At 65.7% G+C, this 21,923-nt stretch overlaps 4 protein-coding genes across 5 annotated transcripts; 3 read left to right on the top strand and 1 right to left on the bottom strand.

The window, feature by feature from the left end:
• The first annotated feature begins 862 nt into the window (after positions 1–862).
• Positions 863–9,230, top strand: ANPEP (alanyl aminopeptidase, membrane). 2 transcript variants are annotated; one of them, XM_030456936.1, is made up of 21 exons: positions 863–1,004; positions 3,044–3,901; positions 4,114–4,259; positions 4,347–4,483; positions 4,568–4,694; positions 4,780–4,934; positions 5,010–5,123; positions 5,215–5,358; positions 5,432–5,497; positions 6,061–6,126; positions 6,275–6,447; positions 6,535–6,611; positions 6,717–6,850; positions 6,939–6,994; positions 7,078–7,225; positions 7,315–7,406; positions 7,524–7,634; positions 7,731–7,898; positions 7,985–8,125; positions 8,524–8,605; positions 8,709–9,230. In XM_030456936.1, the coding sequence occupies exons 2-21, from the start codon at positions 3,309–3,311 to the stop codon at positions 8,862–8,864; spliced, it is 2,886 nt and encodes a 961-aa protein (XP_030312796.1). In that variant the 5' UTR covers positions 863–1,004; positions 3,044–3,308; the 3' UTR covers positions 8,865–9,230. The 2 variants fall into 2 exon arrangements, with proteins under 2 accessions (XP_030312796.1, XP_030312797.1); XM_030456937.1 differs by lacking the exon at positions 863–1,004 and adding an exon at positions 1,610–1,721.
• Positions 9,231–13,219: 3,989 nt separating this feature from the next.
• LOC115598806 (mesoderm posterior protein 1-like) lies at positions 13,220–14,157 on the top strand. The gene is made up of 2 exons (XM_030456668.1): positions 13,220–14,036; positions 14,123–14,157. Exons 1-2 carry the CDS (start codon positions 13,220–13,222, stop codon positions 14,155–14,157), a joined length of 852 nt encoding a protein of 283 aa, XP_030312528.1.
• A 1,913-nt stretch (positions 14,158–16,070) lies between these two features.
• On the top strand, positions 16,071–18,176 carry LOC103536011 (gonadotropin-releasing hormone II receptor-like). Its single transcript, XM_030456667.1, has 4 exons — positions 16,071–16,113; positions 16,513–17,069; positions 17,369–17,573; positions 17,722–18,176. The coding sequence occupies exons 1-4, from the start codon at positions 16,071–16,073 to the stop codon at positions 18,174–18,176; spliced, it is 1,260 nt and encodes a 419-aa protein (XP_030312527.1).
• A 792-nt stretch (positions 18,177–18,968) lies between these two features.
• TMED3 (transmembrane p24 trafficking protein 3) lies at positions 18,969–21,680 on the bottom strand. The gene is made up of 3 exons (XM_030457425.1): positions 21,471–21,680; positions 20,771–21,019; positions 18,969–20,101 (listed from the first exon to the last, which is right to left on the bottom strand). Exons 1-3 carry the CDS (start codon positions 21,648–21,650, stop codon positions 19,868–19,870), a joined length of 663 nt encoding a protein of 220 aa, XP_030313285.1. The 5' UTR covers positions 21,651–21,680; the 3' UTR covers positions 18,969–19,867.
• Between the last annotated feature and the right edge of the window lie 243 nt (positions 21,681–21,923).

Genomic DNA, 21,923 nt, shown 5'->3' with positions numbered 1-21,923 from the left:
CAGTGGGGAGATGTTTGTTGCACCTCTGCCTCCAGCAGCAGCTCCTGCCTTGCTGCCCCTTCCCACATCCTGCCCCAGCCCCAGGGGTCTTCAGGAGGCTGGGGATGGCATCGGGGCAGGGTGAGCCCCATGGTGCTCCTAGCTGTGCCCCTTCCCTTTGGCCCTGTGGAAGCGATGATAGGGATGGGCTGGTCTGCACCCCATTTCCTCACCCAGGGCTGCAGCCCTGAGCCCAGCAGCCATCAGGTTGTGGTTGCTTTGGCCAGAGCAGAGGTGGCCCTGCAAGCCTTGGCTCCATGGGGCCACCATGTCCTGGTCCTACTGTTCAGTGGCCTGGCAAAGCAGACACCACTGAAGGTGGTACGTGGCTCCTGCTGCTGGCAGCAGTGTTCCTGCCCTGGGCTGGGGTACCCTGCAATAGCCCCGTGTCCCCAAAGGGCTGTAACTGGGCCACCAGCCCCCTCCCACACCCCGGGGCGAGCTGGGGGGACGCAGCCTGTACAGGGAAGGCCAGGGCAGGGGCTGCCCGGAGGCTCTTCTGTCCCAGCTGCCTGCGTGGTCTGGAGATGGGAGATGGGGCTGGAGCGTGGCCCCTTTCCCCTCCTCAGCCGGGCTGAGCCTTGGCACGGGTGGGTGCTCCTGGATTTTGTTGAGAAAGAAACCCCTCAGCCAGGGTTTGCTGGAGATTGTCCCCCGACTCCAGCTCTCCCCCCCCACACAGCCTGGTGGGGGGTGAGAGCTGGCAATGGAGCCTGGCAGCCACCCAGCCCCCCCGCAGGTACCTGCCCTGCAATAGGCAAATGTTTGCCCTCGCCCTGCCAAGCACCGGGAGAGCCCTGGCAGTGCTGGGTCACTCCCGGCATGGGGAGACCCTTGGGTCTGGCTGCCTCGGGGTGCTGCTGCACCCCACAAACCCTCTGTACCCCAACCACCACCCCACGGCTTGCCCATAAGGACCACTGGAACATCCCTGAACCCTCCGCTACCCAGGCAGGGGGTGTCAGGTAGGGCTGGGGCACAGGGGTCTGGGCTGGGGGGCTGAGTGGGGGTCCCCCTCAGAAGGGGAAGGGGCACCACTTCACGTGTTTCTGGGTGCTCTGGGGAGGGGGCACAGCCTGGATTGGCTGCTGCTGGGTGATGGTTCATCCACTGTCCTGCCACCCCCATGGGATCAGGGTGCTGGTCAAGGCTGGTTAGAGAGGACCCCCAGCAGCACCTCGGGGGGAGGGGGGGGGGTTGGGTTCTGGGGTGTAGGGGCTGGGAGGGCAGGGGCAGTTTGTCCACAGTAGCGGGGTACTGCAGTTCCCAGGCTGCCTCCAGCTGGGGTGATGGGGGGTCCCGCAGTCCTGGGGAGTCCTGTTCTGCCTGGGGCTGCAGGCACCATAGCCCAGCATAGACCCCTCACCCTGTGATGGGATGGGATGCCCCGTGCTCAGCCTGGGGGCCGCCTCCCTGCACCCCCGCTGCCCTGGCCCGCTGCCTCAGGCTGTGCCCCCCCCGCCCCCGGTCCGGCCAGCAGCCCAGGGGTTAAGGGGGCGAGGAGGTTCGGGACTTCCCTTAGAGCTTCAGGAGGAAACTTTTCCTCCGGCGGGCGGCTGAGCCGTAGCGGAGCTGGAGCCGGAGAGCGGGGAGCAGGCAGGGCGCAGTCCTGGGTGCCTCCAGGGGCACGGGGTGGGCCGGAGCCCCCCTGCCTCTCGCTCTCCGCAGCTGAACCCAGGAAGGTGAGTGGGGAGCGATGCCGCTGCTCAGACCCCCCGGGGGAGGGGGCAGACCCCAAGCCAGGGGTTCTGAGGGGCCCCGCAATGGGGGTCCTTGGGCCGAGCGGGAAAAGGAACGGGTTGGGTGCAGGGTGGGGCCGGTGTGGGGTTATGAGTGTAGGACAGTGGGTGTGGGGCAGGCGGGGGGGCATGAGGTTCGTGTGAGGGAGGGGTTATAGAGCCCGATGTGCTGTGGGGGAGCCGTGGGGGTGGAAGAGGTTATGGAAGGCTCGGGGCTGTGTGCACGGGAGGGTATAGGTTTGGGGGGGTTCAAGGAAGGGGGGCGTCCCCGTCAGTGACACCAATATCTGTACCGCGGGTGTCTGCGTGTGGGACGTGGAACACGCGTGTAGAAGGTGTCCGTGGGGGCTTTGCAGCGAGGAGACCAGGGGCCGGTGTGCGCTGGGGGAGAAGGTGTGGTGCGGCAGCAGGGGGGCAGTATGGGCAGCCTGGGGAGGGGGCTCGGGGGGGTGCTGGTAACGCTGGGCCAGTGTGTGCGGGGCAGCGGGAGGGATCAGCAGGGATTTCAAGGGGCGGAGGGCTCCGGGGAGTGCCGGAGACACGGCAGCATCCCGGGACTTGCCACTGTTCCCCCGGACACCACTCGGTCGTTCCCGGGGCTGCCGTTCCCGGCCGGCTCTGCCCCGTTCCTGCCGGACACCGGGATCCCGGGAAGGGCAGTTTCCAATCCCGGGGGAGCGGCCGCCCGCCCCGCCCGGGGACTTCGCTCCGCGGATCTCTGTGCGCCCGTTCTGTCCCCCCCCGAACTACGCGGGGGGCTTGGGCTGCTTCCCCCCAACCAGGGACAAACTCTCTTGGGGCGAGCCCCCCCAGCTCGTCGGTCAGCCCGGGGGGAAGGGGCGGGGGGCGTTGGGTGTGTCCCGCGGCACATGCGGGCTCCTCTTGTCCCCAGGGCTGGTGGTCCTGGGCACGTGCCCGGTGGGGCTGGGCTGCCGTGGGCTGGAGTTTGCCCTCCCAGTGCGAGCCAGGCGCTGCTGCAACCCTGGACTTTGAGAGGGCACTCGGCAGGGTGGGTCCCTCCCGGGCACAGTCCCAGCCTTCCTGCGGACCCCCGGGACACACCCCAGACCCCACGGTTCTTCCCCCAGTGCGTGGGCAGCCGGTGAGGTGTGCGTCCCTCAGGGGGGCAGCAGGGACCCCCTGGCAGCACCTCAGACCCTGGCACTGGGAGGTGAACTCGGGAGCGATGCTGTGGCTGGGCCCCATGGGGAGGGGGAGGACATGGCCACCAGCTGTGACTGCTTGCTCTGTCCCTCTTTCTGCAGGGCCCGGCTGGTGCTGGGCAGGGACCCCATGCCCACCCCCATGGTGCAAGACCCCAGTGCCCATTTTCCACCCCACGGGTGTTAGAGCTGGGGCAAGGCTGTGAGGGGGGTGAGAGGGAAGCGCATCTCTGGGATCATCACCCCTCCCGAGCCCGATGGTCGTTTAATCCTTCACCAATTAACTCGAACCAATAAACCTGGTGGAAGCGAGAGGCTAAAAGGCTGGCAGTGCCTCCTCTGCCACCACTGCTCCCACAGCCTCGCCATGGCTGCCGGCTTCTTCATCAGCAAGAGTGTGGGCATCGTGGCCATCATGCTGGGCCTGGGGGCTGTGGCCACCATCATTGCCCTCTCAGTGGTGTATGCCCAGGAGAAGGACAAGCACTTGCACCCCAGCACAGATGACACCACCACGGCTGCGCCGCCCCCCACCACGGCCGCCCCCAACAACCCCTGGAACCGGTGGAGGCTGCCAGCCACGCTGGTGCCCGAGTACTACCAGGTGACCCTGCAGCCCTTCCTGGCCCCTGACCCCAGCGGCATGTACATCTTCAAGGGCAACAGCAGTGTGGTCTTCATCTGCGTGGAGGATACCGACCTCATCCTCATCCACAGCAACAAGCTGAACTACACCATGCAGGCGTCCTTCCACGCCTCGCTGGAGGGGGTGGATGGCTCCAGTGCACCCGCCATCAAGACAACCTGGCTGGAGACCCCCACCCAGTACCTGGTGGTGCAGCTGGAGGGGCCCTTACGGAAGGGCCAGCGCTACCGACTTGTCAGCATCTTCACGGGGGAGCTGGCTGACGACCTGGCTGGCTTCTACCGCAGCGAATATGTCGATGGGTCGGGTGTCAAGTAGGTGGAGGGCAGGGGGCTGGGGGGTGCGGGGCTGACAGAGGGCATGGGATGAGGTTGGGGCACCTCTACAAATGAGGTGGGTGTCAGGGAGACTCTGCACCCCCTGCATCCATGTGCTGCTCCAGGGAGGATGGGAGTGCGGTGAGAGGAAGGACCCAGGGGGGCAGTCTCCCCCAAGACCTCTGGGTGATGACAGGGTGGGCTTGCAGGAGGGTGGTGGCCACCACTCAGATGCAGGCAGCGGATGCCCGGAAAGCCTTTCCCTGCTTTGATGAGCCAGCCATGAAAGCCAACTTCTCAGTGACACTGATCCACCCCTCCGACCACGAGGCCATTTCCAACATGCCAGTCAAGAGTGAGTGGGGTGGGGGGAGCCTGGGCAGGGGGGTCTGGGGAGGAAGGGGGACCTGGAGGCTGACCCACTTCCTTTTGCTCCCCACAGGCACCTCACGGCAGGAGATAGATGGGCAGAGCTGGAACATCACCGAGTTCCAAAGAACCCCCAGGATGTCCACCTACCTGCTGGCCTTCATCGTCAGCCAGTTCCAACCTGTGCACAGCATGTCTGGGGACGTGCTGGTGAGCTGGGGGTGTGGGGCACGCCTGCCTGCCTGGGGATTTGGACCCCAGGCAGGGTCTGAGCCCCAAATCTCTCCCCTCCAGATTCGCATCTGGGGCCGCCCTGAGGCCATTGCCCAGGGCCAGGGTGACTATGCACTCAATGTCACCGGCCCCATCCTCAACTTCTATGAGAGTCTCTACGACGAAAAGTTCCCGCTCCCCAAGTCTGGTGGGTGCCTGGGGCCACAGGGGAAGCTGCTGGGCAGTCTGCCCTCCTGTCAGGAGTGCACTAACAGGGCCCCTCTGTCCCCCAGACCAGGTTGGTCTCCCTGACTTCAATGCGGGTGCAATGGAGAACTGGGGTCTGGTGACCTACAGGGAGAACTCTCTGCTTTTTGACCCTTCCTACTCCTCCATTGGCAACAAGGAGCGGGTGGTGACCGTCATCAGCCACGAGTTGGCCCACCAGGTACCCACTCTTTCCCCTGCCTGCCCCTGCCAGCTGGCTGGACCCCCCTGACGGGTGCTGTGTGCCCCCAAAAAGTGGTTCGGGAACCTGGTGACCCTGCGCTGGTGGAATGACCTGTGGCTGAACGAGGGCTTTGCCTCCTATGTGGAGTACCTGGGTGCTGACTCGGCGGAGCCCTCCTGGAACATTGTAAGTGCTGGGGAGCGCTGCAGGACCTGTTGGACCGCCCCGGGTCCAACCCAGCAGGGCTGAGGTGGCTGCTGGGTCCTTCCCCCTGCAGAAGGACCTGATGGTGCTGAACGAGGTGCACGTGGTGATGGCCACGGACGCCCTGAGCACCTCCCACCCCCTCTCATTCCGCGAGGAGGAGATCAACACCCCGGCCCAGATCAGTGAGGTCTTTGACAGCATTGCCTACAGCAAGGTGGGTCGGGGGGATCCCAGGGCCGGGGGGTGGCTGCAGGGTGCCCCTGGGGTCTCACTCTCTGTCTCCACAGGGAGCCTCGGTGCTGCGGATGGTCTCTGACTTCCTCAACGAGACAGTCTTCAAGGATGGGCTGCAGGTGGGGCTCTGCCAGTGCTGGGGGACACCAAGCCCTGGTGTAGGGGGGTGTCCTGGGACAGGGTGCTCTGTGGGTGTCCTGCACCCTGACCTTGGACTACAAGTCCTACAAGGAGCAGCTGAGGGCCCTGGGGGTGCTGATCCTGGAGCAGAGGAGGCTGAGGGGAGACCTTGTGGCTCTCTGCAACCCCCTGAGAGGAGGTTGGAGCCAGGGGGGGTCGGGCTCTGCTCCCAAGGAGCAAGGGATGGGACAAGAGGAACTTTTGGCCTCAAGCTGTGCCAGGGGAGGTTTAGGTTGGAGCTTGGGGACAATTTCTCCCTGGAAAGGGTTGTCAGGGCCTGGCCCAGGGGGAGTCCCCATCCCTGGAGGGGTCTCAGAGCCCTGGAGATGTGGTGCTGAGAGCATGGGGCAGTGGTGGCTTTGGCAGTGCTGGGTTAGAGGTTGGACTGGACAATCTAAAAGGTCTTTTGCAACCCAAACGATTCCATAATTCTGTGACTTGGTGCCTCTGTGATTCTGTGTCCTGCCCTTGCCCACCCATCTCTCCTGGTGCTCTCCCACAGTCATACCTCCACACCTTCGCCTACAACAACACCATCTATGCAGACCTCTGGGTTCATCTGCAAGAGGTAGGAGGGGGATGGCAGCTCCTGGCTGCTTCCTCCAACCCAGCCTCCTCCCTGGGAGGCTCCAGAGAGCTTCCAGTGGGACATCCTGAGCCCTCCACCCCACCAGACCCTCCAGCTCCTTTGACCTGTGGCATGACCCTCCCTGCAGGCTGTTGATAAGAGCAACAACACGCTGCCTGATTCCATCAGCAACATCATGGACCGCTGGACGCTGCAGATGGGTTACCCCGTGGTGACCGTGGACACCCGCACCGGCACCGCCACCCAGAGCCACTTCCTGCTGGACCCCACCTCCGTGGTGGAGAGACCCTCTGTCTTCAAGTGAGTGGGCTGGGGGGCTGGCTGCAGCACAGGGGGCTGGGGGAGGGAGAGGGTATGGTCCCCACTGCCTGGTTGTCCCTGGCACAGCTACACCTGGATTGTCCCCATCACCTGGATGACACAGGAGAAGGCTCAGGGCAGATACTGGCTAACCAAAGTCTCAGGTATGAGACCAGGGTCTCAGGGTCTCGCTGCCCTCTCTCCTGCCCTGGCCAAGGTGGGGGTCCCCTAGAGGGAGCAGCTTTGGCAGACCCTCCTCTCCCCCACAGAAACCACTGACCAGTTCAAGGTGAGTAACACCAGCTGGCTCCTGCTGAACATCGATGTCACCGGCTACTTCCGTGTCAACTACAACCAGGAGAACTGGAACCAGCTCCTCAATCAGCTCTCCACCAACCACCAGGTATGTGGGTGGGGGGCTGTGTGGGGACCCTCACGCCCCTTGACCCGGCTCAGGGCCACCCTGAGATGCTGACTGTACCTTCTCCCAGGCCATCCCTGTGATCAACCGTGCCCAGATCATCGATGATGCCTTTAACCTGGCCCGGTGAGGGGGGCTGCGGGGCTGGGGCATGGGGGGACAGGGGCTGGGCGGTGGGCAGTGGCTGACACAGGCCTCACCCCTGGCAGGGCCAAGCACATCAGTGTGACCTTGGCCTTGGACACGACGTTGTTCCTGAGCCGGGAGACAGCCTACATGCCCTGGCAGGCAGCCCTCAACAACCTCAACTACTTCCGGCTGATGTTTGACCGCAGTGAGGTCTTCGGGGTGATGACGGTGAGCAGGGGGCAAGGGGCTGTGCCCCGAGATGGGCAGGGGGGTGCTGCCAGGGCTGATGGGCACTGCCTCCCTTCCTGCCCCCCCAGAGGTACATGCAGAAGCAGGTGACGCCACTCCTCAGCCACTACAAGAACATCACCAACAACTGGCAAAACATCTCCGGTGGCCTGATGGACCAGTGAGTGCCTCCACCTTGGGGTTGGGCTGGACCCCTGTGGTGTCCACATCACAATTGTCACCCAGTGTATAGTGGGCTGCAGTTGTCCTCAGCCCCGCGGGTCCCCTCTGTCCCCAGGTACAACCAGATCAATGCCATCAGCACAGCCTGCTCCTACAGTGTTCCTGACTGCCTGCAACTCGCTGCCAGCTACTTCAGACAGTGGCAGCAAGATGCCTCCAAAAACCCGTGAGTCCCCTGGGTGCCACAGTGGGTGGCCTGGCTGGGGGCACCACGGTGTCAGGGGGAGGTTTCCCAGCTGATGTGGCTCCTTCTGCCCCACAGGATCCCCCAGAACCTGCGCTCGGCCATCTACTGCAGCATAGTGGCCACTGGTGGGGAGGAGGCCTGGGACTTCCTCTGGGCCAGGTTCAAAGAGGCCAAAGTGGTGTCTGAGGCCGACAAGCTCCGCACCGCGCTCTCCTGCAGCCCCCACCCCTGGATCCTCAACCGGTGGGTGCAGGGTCTGGGGTGGTGGGTGCTGTGGCTCAGCCCTTTTCTGCCCCTGCCCCCCCTCGTCAGTGTGGCCCCCTCCCCAGGTACCTGCAGTACAGCCTGGACCCCACCAAGATCCGCAAGCAGGACGCGACCTCCACCATCAACAGCATCGTGGGGAATGTGGTGGGGCAGCCCCTGGTCTGGGACTTCATCCGTGCCAACTGGAGGACGCTCTTCAGCCAGTGAGAGGGGGCTGCAGGGGCTGTGAGGGGCTTTGTGGGCCTGTGGGGAGCTGTGATGGGCTGCAGGGGGATATAGGGAGGCTGTGATAAGCTCTGGAGGGCTTTGGGGGCTGTTATGGGCTTTGGAGGGCAGTAAGGCTCTATGGGGGGGCTGTGGGAGGCTGTAGTCAGGCTACAGGGGGCAGTGGGAAGCAGCAAAGGGCTGTGGGGTCTGCAGGGGCTGCAGGGAGCTCTGGGGAGCTATAGGGACTGCAGGGAGCTGTGGGAGGACAGCTGTGGGGGGACAGCATCCCCCCTTGTGTCCCTTAGGGAATGGCACCGTCCCTTCCTCCCCCTTCCCCACTCCCACGGTATTGTTCTGCTCTCCCCCTTGCTCAGCCGCCCCTCTGCTCTCCCAGGTACGGGGGTGGCTCCTTCTCCTTCTCCCGGCTGATCCTTTCCACCACCCAGCGCTTCTCCACCCAATTTGAGCTGGAGCAGGTGAGATCGGGGGGGGGGGTACACACCAGCTACCAGGGACCCTCGACCCGGCAGGCTACCGGGATGCCCCACAGCGGCTCCAGCTCCTCTTGTCCCCCAACAGCTGGAGCAGTTCAAGAAAGACAACCAGGACATCGGTTTTGGCTCGGGGACACGGGCGCTGGAGCAGGCGCTGGAGAGAACCCGCGCCAACATCGTGTGGGTGAAGGAGAATCAAGAGAAGGTGCTGACCTGGTTCAACCGGGCCCTCTCCAACTAACCGGGAGACTCCGGCCCCCGACCACTCTCCTTCCAGCCCTCCCCCCGAGCCAGCTGCCGGGGAGCGTGGGGTGGGCTGTGGGGGGGGGGCTGAGCCCGCCGTCCTGCAGCCGGACCCTCACCCGCTCCCCAGCTCCGCTCGCTCCATCATCTCCGGTCCCCAGCCCCAGACGTTCCCTCCTCGTGGCCTTCCCGGGTCCTTCGCTGCTCGGGAGGGGCAGGGGCCGTGCCTGTATGATGGGCAGCGAACCGGGGGCGGGGAGCTGAAGAGGGGGTCCCGGCTGCCCTGGGCTGCGGGCTGGGCTCTGCGGGCTTGTGCAAGATCTGGGGGTGTAAATAAAAGTTTGCACGTCAGCCCCCAGCTGCACGGCGCAGAGGGGATGCCTGGGGGATCCTGAGGGGTGTCGGCCTTTTGGAGGGGGAGCTGCACCAGGGCCCGGGCAGGAAGCGCCTGGGAGCCCGCCGTGGGCAGGGGGCCCCCGGGGGCAGAGCCCCCCGGGCCGTTAGGAGCCTGGTGCTAAGTGGCTCTGGGGGCTTTGCCGACGCCAGCCCCCCCGGCCCCTCCGTCTGACGGCTGCGTGCGAGCTCTCCTGCTGGGCCCCAGCTCGGCGCGGGGGGCTGGCGTCCCCATTTCCCCCGGATCCCTCTGCGGGGTCGTGGCAAGAGGGGTACTGGCAGCCCGACCACCGGGACCGTCCCATGAGGGCTACTCGGGTCCCCGAGGGGGCGGAACTGGGCGGTCCCAGAAGCGTAAGGACATTTCTCGCAGCCCCGATGCCAAATCCTGGAGGGGACTTCAGGCACGGGACTCCAGGGAGGGGAGGGGGCTTCCAGGGGACAGTGGGGATAGGGAAGGCCCTGGGTGAAGGGTCCCTCCCTCACCCCAGCTCTGGGGACACACTCCTAGCTGCGGGATGAGCTGGGAGGGGGCTGCCTGTGTGGGTGGGCGTGCCAGCCTCGGGGGTCCCGCAGTAATGAGTCTGGGGGCAGGGAAGCACGGCAGCTTTAATGGGATGCCCATACGCCGTGTCCCTCCCGCGCGGCTCCGTGCCATATCTCCCGCTCTCTCTCCGGCCGGGGGTGCAGGATCAGCTCCACCACCCCCAGTGCCATGCTGGGGGGCAGCTGGGTAGGACGGGGGCTGCACGGCCGGCCGGGGACCCCAGCCTGTCCAGGGCCGCTGGGCTGCCGAGCTGTGCAGAAAGAGTTGTGTCAGGTGAGTGGCCGTGGGGTGGCACCGTGAGCCCTCCTCGTGCCCCCCACCCCCCTCTCCAGCTCCACACCCATTGTGCTGTGTCCTCCAGCCCATGCCGAGACCCCAGCCACACCGTGCAGGTGGCTTCACTGTTGCACCACACGAGGACCACCCATCCCCGGCTCTCCCCCAGCCTCGCTTCCCCCGGGGGTGGTGGGTGCGGGGCAGGTGGGTGGGGAGGGGTCCGTGCGTACCTGGCGATGTGCAGGCAGTTGGCAGCTGCGCGCGTGGGTCCCTGTGTCCGTCAGTCTTGCCCCGGGGGGCTTTAGGGGAGCTTCATGCTCCAGACAGCAGGAGGAGACTGTGCCAGTGCCTGTGGCCGTGGCAAGTTCCAGAGGGGGCTCCAGCGGGGTCCTCGCTCTTAGGCTGCAGGGTGGTGATGACCAGCACCCTGGGACTGAGCCAGGGGTGCCGTGCAGCTCCGGGGGGGTCCCCGCCGCAGGGATGGAGCGGTGCGATTGCCAGGCCCCCATCCCCTTGTCGGGAACCCCAAGCATCTCCGGAGGGGTCCCCGCAGAGGAGCCGTAGGGCGGCGAACCCCAGGACGTCATCTCCGTGTCGGGAACCCCGAGCAGTTCCGGGGGGGTCCCCGCCACGTGAGGTGACCCCCAGGCCAGCGTGCCGGCGGGTGCAGCATCCCGCGGGGCTGGCGGGTGCAGGCGGGGGTCCGGGGACTGGCAGCAGCCCAGGCCCTGGGGACAGAGGGGGCAGTGGCGGGGGGCCGCCCCTCGCCGCCGGGCCAGCCCCCCCTGGCTGAGCCCCAGCAGGGCCGAGAGGTGGGCGATGTAGCGGATAGCGAGGCGCAGGGTCTCGATCTTGGTGAGGCTCTGCCCGGGGGGGGCCAGGGCGGGGGGCAGGTAATGACGCAGCCGCAGCAGCGCCTGGGCCAGGCGCCGCATCCGCAGCTTCTCCCGCTCGCTGGCGCTCTGACGAGGGACCCTCGGACCTGGGCCGCCCCATCGCCCCCCGGACCCTGCCCGCCGGCCCCGCGGGGGAATCGGGGACGTGTCGGAGGGCTTCACAGAAGGGGATGGGGAGACTGCGTTGGCCAGGACCCCGTCCTGGAGGACGGCAGAGCCCGCCGCGGGTCGGAGACCCCGGATTGGGAGCGGGCCTGGGGGTCCGGCCATGGCTGGGGTCCGTTCTGCCGCCCGTGCCTGAGGGTACCCGGGTAGCCCCGGCTTTAAGAGGGGCTAGGGGAGAGGTGACACTTTTGTGACCGCCCGGAGGTGTCAAAACCTACAGAGCCGGGCTGGGACCGGCCGGGAGCCTGGGAATGCTGGTCCCATTTGCAGAGGTGAGAATTCTGACTCCTCCGACCCTTAATTGGCGCTGCCCGGCGCTGGGAAGTGTGCGGAGAACAATTCACACGGCCGTGAGAGATGCTAATGCGCCCACCAGCCCTGCCAGAGCCCCCTCAGCCCCGCACAGCAGCTCTGCCAAGGGGCAGCAGGGACTTGACCCTGAGCAGCCAGTCCTTGAGGTGTCCCCGCTATCCAAGCTGTCCCCAACCCGGGGGTCCCAGCTCCACCCACTGCTTTGAGGGGCAGGGAGATGCGGCAACTGGGCTGGGAGACACTGGTGGTGGGACCAGTGGGCTCCCTTCCTAAGGGTGTCCCTGGACCCCGTGGGTTGCAGCCCAAGGGACAAGTGACAGAAGAGGAAACGTCCTCAGGTTGTGCCAGGGGAGGTTTAGATTGGAGACTGGGGACAATTTCTTCCTGCAAAGGGTTGTCAGGCCCTGGCCCAGTTTGCCCAGGGCACGGGTGGAGTCCCCACGATGCCTGGAGGGGTTTCAAAGCCGTGGAGATGCGATGCTGACGGACATGGGGTAGTGGTGGCCTTGGCAGTGCTGCTCTGTTAGTGGTTGGACTGGATAATCTGAAAGGTCTTTTCCAGCACAAACGATTCCATGTCTCTATGATACGGGTGACCCCGTCTGTCTCGAAGGGTGAGGGGCTGCGGGTTGTCGCTCGGGGGGCTCTGACCCCGCGGCCGGCGCTGTCACGGCCCAGCCGCACTCCAGCACTTGTCTAAACACGGGGGGAGGTGGGAAGCGTCTGCGCAGCGGGGCCACAGAACTCATTACCGGGAGTTCATCAACTAATGAGACCCAGGGGGCAAGCTGCGAACCGGGGGTGGGGAAAAGGAGGGGGCCGGGTCAGCGCCGAGGGGTGCGTTGGTACCACTGTGCCCCGGGGCTGAGCACACACCCACGCTGTTGGGGGGGCGAAGGGGGTGTGTGTCTGGTGCCCACCTATGTGCCCCTTGTGCTGTGCCCAGCGCTGTGTGGGGGTCTCGTACCTCGAGGCTGCCGGGGCTCCGTGCCGGGGTGGTGATCCTGCTCCCCCGCCCTCTCCCTGATGGATTTTCCTTCCCTCGGCTGAGCCGGGTTTCCCTGGAAACCTTCGCACCCTCCAGCACTGACACCTGCGGGGCCTGGGAACGCGGCGGGGGGGGACCTCCCAGACCCGCCCCTCCCGGGGGAGTCCCTGCCGCTCTCCCGAGCACTCACCGGTACCGGGCTTGGCCGCGGCTCCACGCCGAGATCATTAGGGTCAGCGTGTGAAACGCCATTAGCGGGGGCTGCGGGGGACCTGAGGTGGGAGGGCGGGTCGGATCCCCCCGGCACCGGGATCTAGGGTCCCACAAAACCACCCTGGGCACCGGGTGCCCGGCTAGGGACAGACTGCATGATGGGGGACAAGTACACCCGGAGCTGGCACATCGCACACCCCACTGCAGACCCCCACCACGGCCCCCATTGCAAACCTCAGCATAGACCCCACCGCCAGCTCTTTGCGGACCCCATGGCAGATCGAACGCCCAGCTGCCTGCAGACCCCATTACAGCACCCGCGTGAGGCCCAAGACCCTTCCTAAAGTCCGGGCCGGGGTTGGGCAGCACAGACCAGCCTCACACCGCTGGGGTAAAATTTGTCACCCGCCTGTTCAAAGCCCCTTCCCGCAGCCCCCCTCGCCCCCCCCCACCCCGAGTCTTTGAAGTGCTGCTGATGCCGGCCACGAAGGTGCCACTTCACACCTCCAGCCCCGCATAAAGCCGGGCAAGGCAGGGGTCTCCAGCACACGGCCCCCACAGCCATGGACCACTCAGCAGCCCCCGGCCTCCCGCTCCACACCTCGGCCCTGCCGCAGGGCTGGGGCTGCCGTGGACCCCCGGACCCCGAGGGCTACAGCAGCAGCAGCTCGCCCGCCTCGCCCGACTCCTGCGGCCTCTCGCCCCCCGCCGCTGACCGGGGTCCCCACCGCGGCCCCGCCGCTCCCCGCCTTCGGGGCGCCCATGGAGGCAGGAGGGGGATCCGCGGCCCGGGTCCGGGGGTCCCTCGTCAGAGCGCCAGCGAGCGGGAGAAGCTGCGGATGCGGCGCCTGGCCCAGGCGCTGCTGCGGCTGCGGCATTACCTGCCCCCCGCCCTGGCCCCCCCCGGGCAGAGCCTCACCAAGATCGAGACCCTGCGCCTCGCTATCCGCTACATCGCCCACCTCTCGGCCCTGCTGGGGCTCAGCCAGGGGGGGCTGGCCCGGCGGCGAGGGGCGGCCCCCCGCCACTGCCCCCTCTGTCCCCAGGGCCTGGGCTGCTGCCAGTCCCCGGACCCCCGCCTGCACCCGCCAGCCCCGCGGGATGCTGCACCCGCCGGCACGCTGGCCTGGGGGTCACCTCACGTGGCGGGGACCCCCCCGGAACTGCTTGGGGTTCCCGACACGGAGATGACGTCCTGGGGTTCGCCGCCCTACGGCTCCTCTGCGGGGACCCCTCCGGAGATGCTTGGGGTTCCCGACAAGGAGACGGTGATCTGGGGGTCACCCCTCTATGGCCCCGCTGCGACGACCCCCACAGAGCCGCACGCAGTTCTTGACATGGAGATGGGGGCCTGGGGGTCGCCGCCCTACATCCCCACTGGTGGGACCCCCGGCGATGAGCTTCACGTGATTCTCGACATGGGAAAATCGGCCTGGGGGTCGTCCCCCTACATCCCTGCAACGGAGACACCTCTGGAGCTGCACGGGGCTGTCACCTCTAACGAGCTCTCCTGGCCCTCCCCTCCCCAACACGCAGGGTCAGAGACCCTCCAGGACGCCCCTAGAGACCCCCTCCTGGACGCGGGGCTATTGCTGCCTGAGTTAGTGGATGTCGGGACAGTCACCCAGGTACGTGCGTTGCGGGGCGGGGTGCGTGGGGGGTGCGTGAGCCTCTAGCACGGGGCTGGCAAGGAGCAGGGCTCTGCTTCCCGGCCCGCTCAGAGCCCCTCAAGCCCTTGGCTCGGTGTAGAGACTGGTTTTGGGGTATCAACACCCTTGGGTGGGGGTGGGAAAGGAGCGGTGGCCCCGTCCTCCTCGTGTCTATTGGGACAGAGGTGAGGCCGTGGTCCTGCTTGTCCCTGCCGGGGTGAGTGGGTTTGTCTGTCCCCATTCCTGCTTCCCCCGGACCCCTGCCCACCGCCTCACCCACTTTCTGCTCCCCCAGGACCTCTCCATGGACCTGCTCTCTCTCTTGGAGGCTCTGCTTCCACCGCAGCCCCGGGACTGATCCCGACCAGACCCCCGTCTCCTGCGCCGCAGCCCCCGGGGACACGCGGCCCCACGAAGCGCCGTCCGGATGTCGGCAGCCACGGGGAAGCGTGTGTTCCTCTCGGACATTGGGAGGTTTGGGGGACAGCCCTCCGCCTCTTCCCATGAGCCCGGAGCTGATCTGGACCTGCTGTACAGAAATAAACCCTTGTGCCCCCGTGTGTGTCACCGCCTGTCAGTTTCCGCGGGCAGGGGGTGGAGGGCAGGGGTACAGGATTGGGGCACAGGTTTGGGACCTGGGGGTGGCCAAGAGGGACAGTCCCGCTCTTCAGAGGGGTCAGCCAAGGGCCGAGGCTCGGGAACGGATCCCGGAGCTGGAGTGACACCGAGCCGCGGCTCGGGGGTGTGTGTGTGTGAGTGGGGCAATGTCTGGAGAATATCTGGGAAAGAGACTGGGGAGGAGGCATCAGGAGAAACATCCCCTGTCCGGGGCCTGTCCACCGGCCGGGAAGGGTGGTGGTCCCCAGCACCCTCCGACCCCGACGCTCGCTGTGAGCTGAGCATCGCTTGCCCCGCACCCCCCCGTCTCCGTTTCAGGTGAGACCCTCTTACCAGCGCAGGGTTAAATAGGGGCATTTGGGGTCCGGGGGAAGGGCTCTGTTGGGGGGGCTGGGGAGCTCATCTGTCTGGAGAGCCCGCAGAGGGTCGGGATTGTAGGGCTGCAGATGGGGCGCCTCTGCCCTCCGGCTCCACGGGGTGGAAGAAGCCCAAGGCCGGCCCGGTCTGGATGGTCCCTTATAGGAGCCCCGGTGGGGCCTGGCAATCGGGTGCTAAGGGCCAGGGGCTCTTCCCCCGGGGGAGCTGGGGGCAGGGGGTCTGCATGGCTAATAAGCCCCACTTAGCTGTGAAATGACTTGCTAATAACGTTAATTCCCTCTGCCGGGAGGGGTGCGAAGCCTTTGAGATGCAAAGCAGCCCACCCTGCCCACCCTAAGCTGCAGCCCCCATGCCTCACCAGGGACCGGGGGACACGTGGGGACACTCGTGGGGATTGAGGTGGGTTTGGAGCAGGGGTCAGGCCAGCTAGGGATGGGATTTGGGATGGAAAATGTGTGTGAGCACGGGGTGCCCTTACGTGTATGTGGCGGGGGGGGAGGGAGCACTGCTTGGTGTCTGAGTGAGCAGGGTGCAGGGTTACATCTGTGTGTGGGTGGGTAAAGACTGAAGCTGCTCCGAGCTGCCTCAAGGACCAGCCTGATCCACCAAGGGCATCCATCCCACCACCTGCCCCTGCCAGCGGTGGTGGCTGTGGGTGCTGGTGTGAAGGGGAGCCCCACCCCGGCCCCCAGTACCTGCTCCACCCCTCCTCCCTCCCACCCCCGGCTCGGTGTGGATTCAGAAGCCCTCGGCACACAGCTCCGGCAGCATGGCCCCCCTGAGAGGTGCTGGGCAGGAGACCCCAGCTGGAGGTGAGGTGGGTGGGGGGAGTGGGTGCCTGGTCCCCCGATGGGTCTCCAGTGTTGGGCTCAGAAGGTCCCTGTGCAGGACCAGGGGATGCTCCCGAGGGGATGGGTGGGCAACAGGACTGGCTGGGGTAGGCAGTGGGTTGGGGTCAGCTGCGATGGTGTCCTCCCTGCTCTGCCTGGTGCCAAGGCCCACCTGCAGCTCCCTGGGGCTGGGGAGTCCTGGGGGAGCAGTGTGGCAGCAGAGAGCAGATGAAGACAGAAACACAGTGAGCTGGGTGGGGGTCCTGGTGGAGGGATACAGGGGATGGGGTCTCCTACTCCAAGCATGGCCTGCCCCCTGCTCCAAGCCCCCACCCCAGGCCTGTTCCAGGCAGGCTAGCACTGCCCATCTGCCTGTCACAGCAGGAAGGGGACAGCTGGACCCAGGCCCTGCAATGGGGAACATCAGCACTGGAAGTCTGTCCCCCCCTGAGTGGGGCTGCAGGAGCCCCCAGGCCAGGGGGGCTGAGGAGCCCCCTCTACTGCCCACCTTCTCCCCCGCTGCCCAGGCCCGCGTGGCCATCACCTTCACCCTCTTTGCCATCTCGGCTGGCTGCAACCTGGCCGTGCTGCGTGCGGCGGGGACGCGGCGGGGGCCTGGGGGTACGGGACGGCGTTCCCACATCCACCTGCTGCTGCTGCACCTCGCTGCCGCTGACCTGCTGGTGACGGTGGCGGTGATGCCGCTGGACGCCATCTGGAACATCACGCTGCAGTGGCGGGCGGGTGACCTGGCCTGCCGCCTCCTCATGTACCTGCGGCTGGTGGCCATGTACGCCTCGGCCTTCGTCACCGTCGTCATCAGCCTGGACCGCCAGGCCGCCGTCCTGCGCCCACTGGCCATCGCCCGTGCCCGCCGCAGGAACCGCATCCTGCTCTACCTCGCCTGGATCCTCAGCGCCGGGCTCTCGGTGCCGCAGGTACCTGTCCCCGGGGGCTCCTCACTGTCCCCCTGCCCTGGTGACAGCTCCCAGGGTGGCTCCCAGGGCTGGCACCACAGTGGGACAGGGGTGGAGAGGGCACAGAGGGGGCACCTGAGCTGGCAGTGAAGCCCCCTCTGCCCAGCTCTGGGTCTCCTGGGAGTGGTGGCACAGGGGCCACAGTGGGTCCTGCTCCCATGGGGAGGGTCTGACCCCATGGCTTGGAGCACTTTGGGAGGTCCCTGTCACCCCATGGCCCTGGGGAGGGGGCTGCTGTCCCACCTCTGCTCTGCCTCCAGCTGTTCCTCTTCCGCACGGTCACCCTCCCCGCCCCGCACAACTTCACCCAGTGCACGACTCAGGGCAGCTTCCCCCAGCCCTGGCAGGAGACCCTCTACAACATGGTGGGCTTCTCCTGCCTCTTCCTGCTGCCGCTGCTCATCATGGTTTGCTGTTATGCCCGCATCCTCCTGGAGATCTCCCGGCGCATGGGCTCCAGCTTCTGTGAGTGCCACGACCCCATCCCCAGGGGGCTTGGCAGGGACCCTGGGATGGGAGCAGCAGAGTACAGCCCTGGCTGGGGCTGTGTAGTGCCCCCCCAGCCCCCTCTCAGCACACCCTGTCCCCAGCTAAGTGTCCCCCTCGCCCTCAGTCTCCTCCCGGGATGTGTCGCTGCGGTGCTCCAGGAACAACATCCCTCGGGCTCGGATGCGTACGCTGAAGATGAGCCTGGTCATCGTCTCCTCCTTCATCCTCTGCTGGACCCCCTACTACCTGCTGGGGCTGTGGTACTGGTTCTGCCCGCGGGCCATGGAGAAGAGGGTCTCGCCTGCCCTCTCCCACATCCTCTTCATCTTCGGCCTCTTCAACGCCTGCCTGGACCCCATCACCTACGGGCTCTTCACCATCCGCTTCCGGAGAGGCTGGGGCTGCCCTTGTGGGCACCCCCCCGAGCCCCAGCCGCCCTCCCCGGCCACCGGCTCCTTCCACTGCTCCTCCTCCTCCCTGCCACCCAAGCAGAGGGGGCCCGGGGGGGCGGAGGCAGTGGGAGACCACCGAGAGCGGGCTGCCCGTGGGCACTGGTCCTGCCAGAGCAGCTCCCTCTGAGCCAGGTAGGGACACCCGGGGGCACTGGAGCTGCAGGTGGGAGGGCACCAGTAGCAGAATTGGGAAGGCAGGAGGGGTATGGGTCACTGCCATAGTGGGGTCCTGCTGCTCTTTTTGCAGAGTCATAGAATCGTTTGGGTTGGAAAACACCTTTGAGATCATCCAGTCCATTAACCCAGCCCTGCCAAAGCCACCACTACCCCGTGTCCCTCAGCACCACATCTCAATAGCTTGGAAACCTGTCCAGGGATGGGGACTCTACCCCTGCCCTGGGCAGTCTGGGCCAGGGCCTGAAAACCCTTTTGAGGCTAAAATGATTCCTAATATCCATATTTTCCCACAGCACCATGTTCCTTTGTGGATGGTGGGGTTGGCATGGGTGCCCCCTGGTCCTCTGTCACCTCTCTGTGCCTGCCAAGCCCAGCACAGAAATAAAGTGTCCGAGAGCCACCTCCTGTCCTGCCCATGTCCCTGCTGGTGTCACTCAGCCCGCACTGCCTGCTCCAAACGGGAGCTCTTGGCTCCAGCCCAAGGTCGTTGTGAGGCACAGGGATGGGGGCCTGGCTGCTCTGGCAACTGCCCCAAGGCCAGTGCTGCTGGGGGTGGGGAAGAGGTGAAGAGGTGGGGAAGGGGTTGCTGCAGCCCCCAGCCGGGGTTGTGGGTGCCTGGGCCCCTGAGCAGCTGGGCTGAGCCCCCCTGGATCAATGCCAGGGGGAAACCAGGCACCCGAGGAGGCAGAGACAGGCAGCTGGGCAGTGGTGGGATGGGGATGCCCAATGATGTTGGCAGGCACCACGGTCACAGGGGTTTATTACCAAGTGGCAAAGTAAGAACAGGCTCTGGAGGAGGGGTCCCGTGCCCACCCCAGGGCTGTTGGGCTCTTGCACAGGGTGGTCTCCCAAGGGCTTTTGAGGGGGTCTCTGCTTGGTGGTCCCAGGGAAAGGGAGCACCTTTGCTGCTGCCAGGGTGGGGATGGGGCTTCCTCAGCAGGGCTGGGGCAGAGCTGTGCCCACCCCCGTGGTCTGCTGGGCATGGCAGGACATGGCGGGGGGGACATAAACCTTGGGCAGGGACTTGTGTAAGTATGAGAATACCACCTTGTACAGGGCATGCTGCCTGCTCCTGTGGGGGTCAAGCACCGGGGAAATGCTTCACTGTGAGGATAGGGGCTGGCAAAGCAAAGGGAAACACTGAGCAAAAAAGCCCCTGCTGAAACCTCACCCCTGTTTTTGTGTCAGCAGCTCCCGGGACGCTGCTGCCAGCCTGGGCAAAGTGGGAACCATGCTGCCCCCTGCCCTGCCCACAGGCACTGGGCAGCTCTGCCCCACATCAGGGCAGGCAGGTGGGTGCTGGGGGATCCACATCACCTGTCCTCTCACCAGCCTCCCTGTATGCCAGGCTGAGGGTGCAGCAGAGGGTCTGGGGTGTGGAGCTGACCCCAGCTGCCCACCTGCTTCCCAGGGGGCTGGAAAGTGGGTACAGAACAGCCAGGTGAGGGGGCAGGGAGGTGCAGTGAGTGAAGGCAAAGCTGGGGGTGATGTGGAGGGGATTGGCTGGGGATGCCCCTGCTTGGTGACCATTTTCTGTCCGGCTCAGCAGTGTCACATCCCCCCCTGCTCCTTGTGCAAACCAGAGGGAGCCGTGAACCCCGAGATGTCCTCCTGCCTGGCCCCCCCTGGCACAGAGGGGCTCTAGGTGGCAGCTGCACTGCTGGGTCTCTTCTCAGTGAAGAAGCTCTTGAGCAGCATCACTTGCCCGATGCTGACCACGAAGAGGATGAGGGTTTCTCCCAGAGACCAGTAGGAGACCCGGCCGTTGAGGTCCTCGGCTCTGCTCCGGTCCTGCGCTTCCCGCAGTCGGTAGTGAGTCTGGGAGTCGATCACTGTGTTCAGAGCCTCGTGGATGGTGACACAGGCAGACTCCATCTGTGGGGACATATAGGACCCATTGCTTCTGACCCAGTACAGCTCAGGCCATGGCTACCTGGGGGAGCTGAGAACTCTGCCAGCCCTCACACAAGAGTGGTTCTGCTTGAATGCTGGAGCTGGGGTTGGTGGAGGGAGCTGTGAACAACTCAGAGCCCTGGTGAAGGATGGGGAAGCTATGTTGTGCTTCCTCTATGTGGAAAGGAAACTGTGGGGGTTCAGCCCAAGATCAGCACCCTTGTCCCTGCCTGTGGTGGGACGGTTGGATGGCAGTTGGCACTTCTGCATTTGAAGGAGGGACCTTGTGGCTCTCTGCAACCCCCTGAGAGGAGGTTGGAGATGGGGAGGTTGGGCTCTGCTCCCAAGGAACAAGGGATGGCACAAGAGGAACTTCTGGCCTCAAGTTGTGCCACGGGAGGTTTAGGTTGGAGCCTGGGGACAATTTCCCCCTGGAAAGAGTTGTCAGGGCCTGGCCCAGGTGGAATCCCCATCCCTGGAGGGGTTTCCAAGCCTCGGAGATGTGGTGCTGAGGGACACGGGGCAGTGGTGGCTTTGGCAGTGCTGGGTTAGAGGTTGCACTGGATGATTTAAAAAGTCTTTTCCAACCCAAACAATTCTTTAATTAAATTTCATTAGCAGGAGCTGTGGCAGGACCTTCCTGTGACCCACCTGTGTCAGGGCAGTGACGCGGTTGCTCATGTCGGGCAGGATGGGGGGCTCGTCGCCCACCTGGAAGTCGAAGTAGACAGTTTTGTGGGAGAAGGTGGAGAACTCGTTGCTGAAGCAGAAGGTGTAGATGCCCTCAACTTCAGTGCGGTGTGGGAAGCTGTCGTACTGCTTCTTGGTCTCCTTGTAGATGGTCTGGCCATTGGGGTCCTCCACGTAGCAGTCCACGTCGTAGTGTCCCCCACTGATCACCTGCACAGGGTGGCACTGGCCAAACTACGTGGCAAAAGCCTCTGGACCAGGAGCTCTGCCCAGCCCCACGGTGTGTGCACAGCCCTGCCCGCAGCTGGTGTCGTGCCATGGGGCCAGGATGGGGGTCAGGGTAGCTGTGCCCCATAGGGCCCACAGCTGAGGGGGGGTGTCTGGAGCTGAGCTGGGGGTCTGGACAGGCTGAGAGCCATCAAGGATGGGTCAGGGGCTCCTGTGGCAGCTGTGGGCAGGTACCGGTTCTAAGCTGGGCACTGCTGGGCATGAATCCAGCGCTGGGCACAGCTCCCGGTGCAGCGTGGGGGGGGCTGGGGGGGCGGGGATCGGAAGGGGTGCAGCTGCAGCCCTGCCTGTGGGGCACGGCGGGGGGGGCACAGGTGGGGGAGCAGGGGCACGGGGCTGGGGCAGAGGGCGGTGGGCACAGGCAGGGCAGTACCTGGTAGTCCAGCGTGAACTTGACGCCGCGCTCCAGCTCCTGGTGGAAGCAGCGCCGAGCGCTGTCGGGCAACTCCAGAGTCAGCTCGGTGCAGCCGGCCCGCAGCGCGCACAGCCACAGCACCAGAGCCCGCAGCGAGACCCGCACCAGCGACACCCGCACCGTCGCGACCCTCACCATCGTGCCAAACCCGCGTCGCGCCGGCCCCGCCCCGCCTGACGTGGCGCCCGCCCCGCACCGACGGCGCTTCCGCTGAAGGCGGCCCCGCGCAGGGACCTCCCCCCGCCGGGACCTCCCCCGGTCGGCACCGGACCCCCTCGAACCCGGTGCCTGCTTTCCCCCTCTCCCCCTCTTTCCCCCTCCCCGCCCCCGCGTTTCCCCCACTGCGGCTCTGCGGCCATCGATGAGCTCTTTATTAACAGTGACGACATCAAACCTCCGTGCTGTTACATG

Source organism: Calypte anna, chromosome 10 (genome assembly GCF_003957555.1).
Source record: "Calypte anna isolate BGI_N300 chromosome 10, bCalAnn1_v1.p, whole genome shotgun sequence".
In the NCBI taxonomy this organism is placed as follows: Eukaryota; Metazoa; Chordata; class Aves; order Apodiformes; family Trochilidae; genus Calypte; species Calypte anna.
This window is presented reverse-complemented; position numbering and strand designations above follow the sequence as displayed.

Excerpts from the sequence above, each read along its gene's own strand:
- ANPEP (XM_030456936.1), top strand. The coding sequence starts at position 3,309 with ATGGCTGCCGGCTTCTTCATCAGCAAGAGTGTGGGCATCGTGGCCATC. Across the intron at positions 5,498-6,060 it reads TCTTCAAGGATGGGCTGCAG|TCATACCTCCACACCTTCGC; the intron begins GTGGGGCTCTGC and ends GCTCTCCCACAG. Across the intron at positions 7,226-7,314 it reads AGGTCTTCGGGGTGATGACG|AGGTACATGCAGAAGCAGGT; the intron begins GTGAGCAGGGGG and ends CTGCCCCCCCAG.
- LOC115598806 (XM_030456668.1), top strand. The coding sequence starts at position 13,220 with ATGGACCACTCAGCAGCCCCCGGCCTCCCGCTCCACACCTCGGCCCTG. Across the intron at positions 14,037-14,122 it reads GCCGCCCTACATCCCCACTG|ACACCTCTGGAGCTGCACGG; the intron begins GTGGGACCCCCG and ends CCTGCAACGGAG.
- LOC103536011 (XM_030456667.1), top strand. The coding sequence starts at position 16,071 with ATGGCCCCCCTGAGAGGTGCTGGGCAGGAGACCCCAGCTGGAG. Across the intron at positions 17,070-17,368 it reads CCGGGCTCTCGGTGCCGCAG|CTGTTCCTCTTCCGCACGGT; the intron begins GTACCTGTCCCC and ends CTCTGCCTCCAG. Across the intron at positions 17,574-17,721 it reads GCGCATGGGCTCCAGCTTCT|TCTCCTCCCGGGATGTGTCG; the intron begins GTGAGTGCCACG and ends CCTCGCCCTCAG.
- TMED3 (XM_030457425.1), bottom strand. The coding sequence starts at position 21,650 with ATGGTGAGGGTCGCGACGGTGCGGGTGTCGCTGGTGCGGGTCTCGCTG. Across the intron at positions 21,020-21,470 it reads AGTTCACGCTGGACTACCAG|GTGATCAGTGGGGGACACTA; the intron begins GTACTGCCCTGC and ends CACCCTGTGCAG. Across the intron at positions 20,102-20,770 it reads GCGTCACTGCCCTGACACAG|ATGGAGTCTGCCTGTGTCAC; the intron begins GTGGGTCACAGG and ends ATGTCCCCACAG.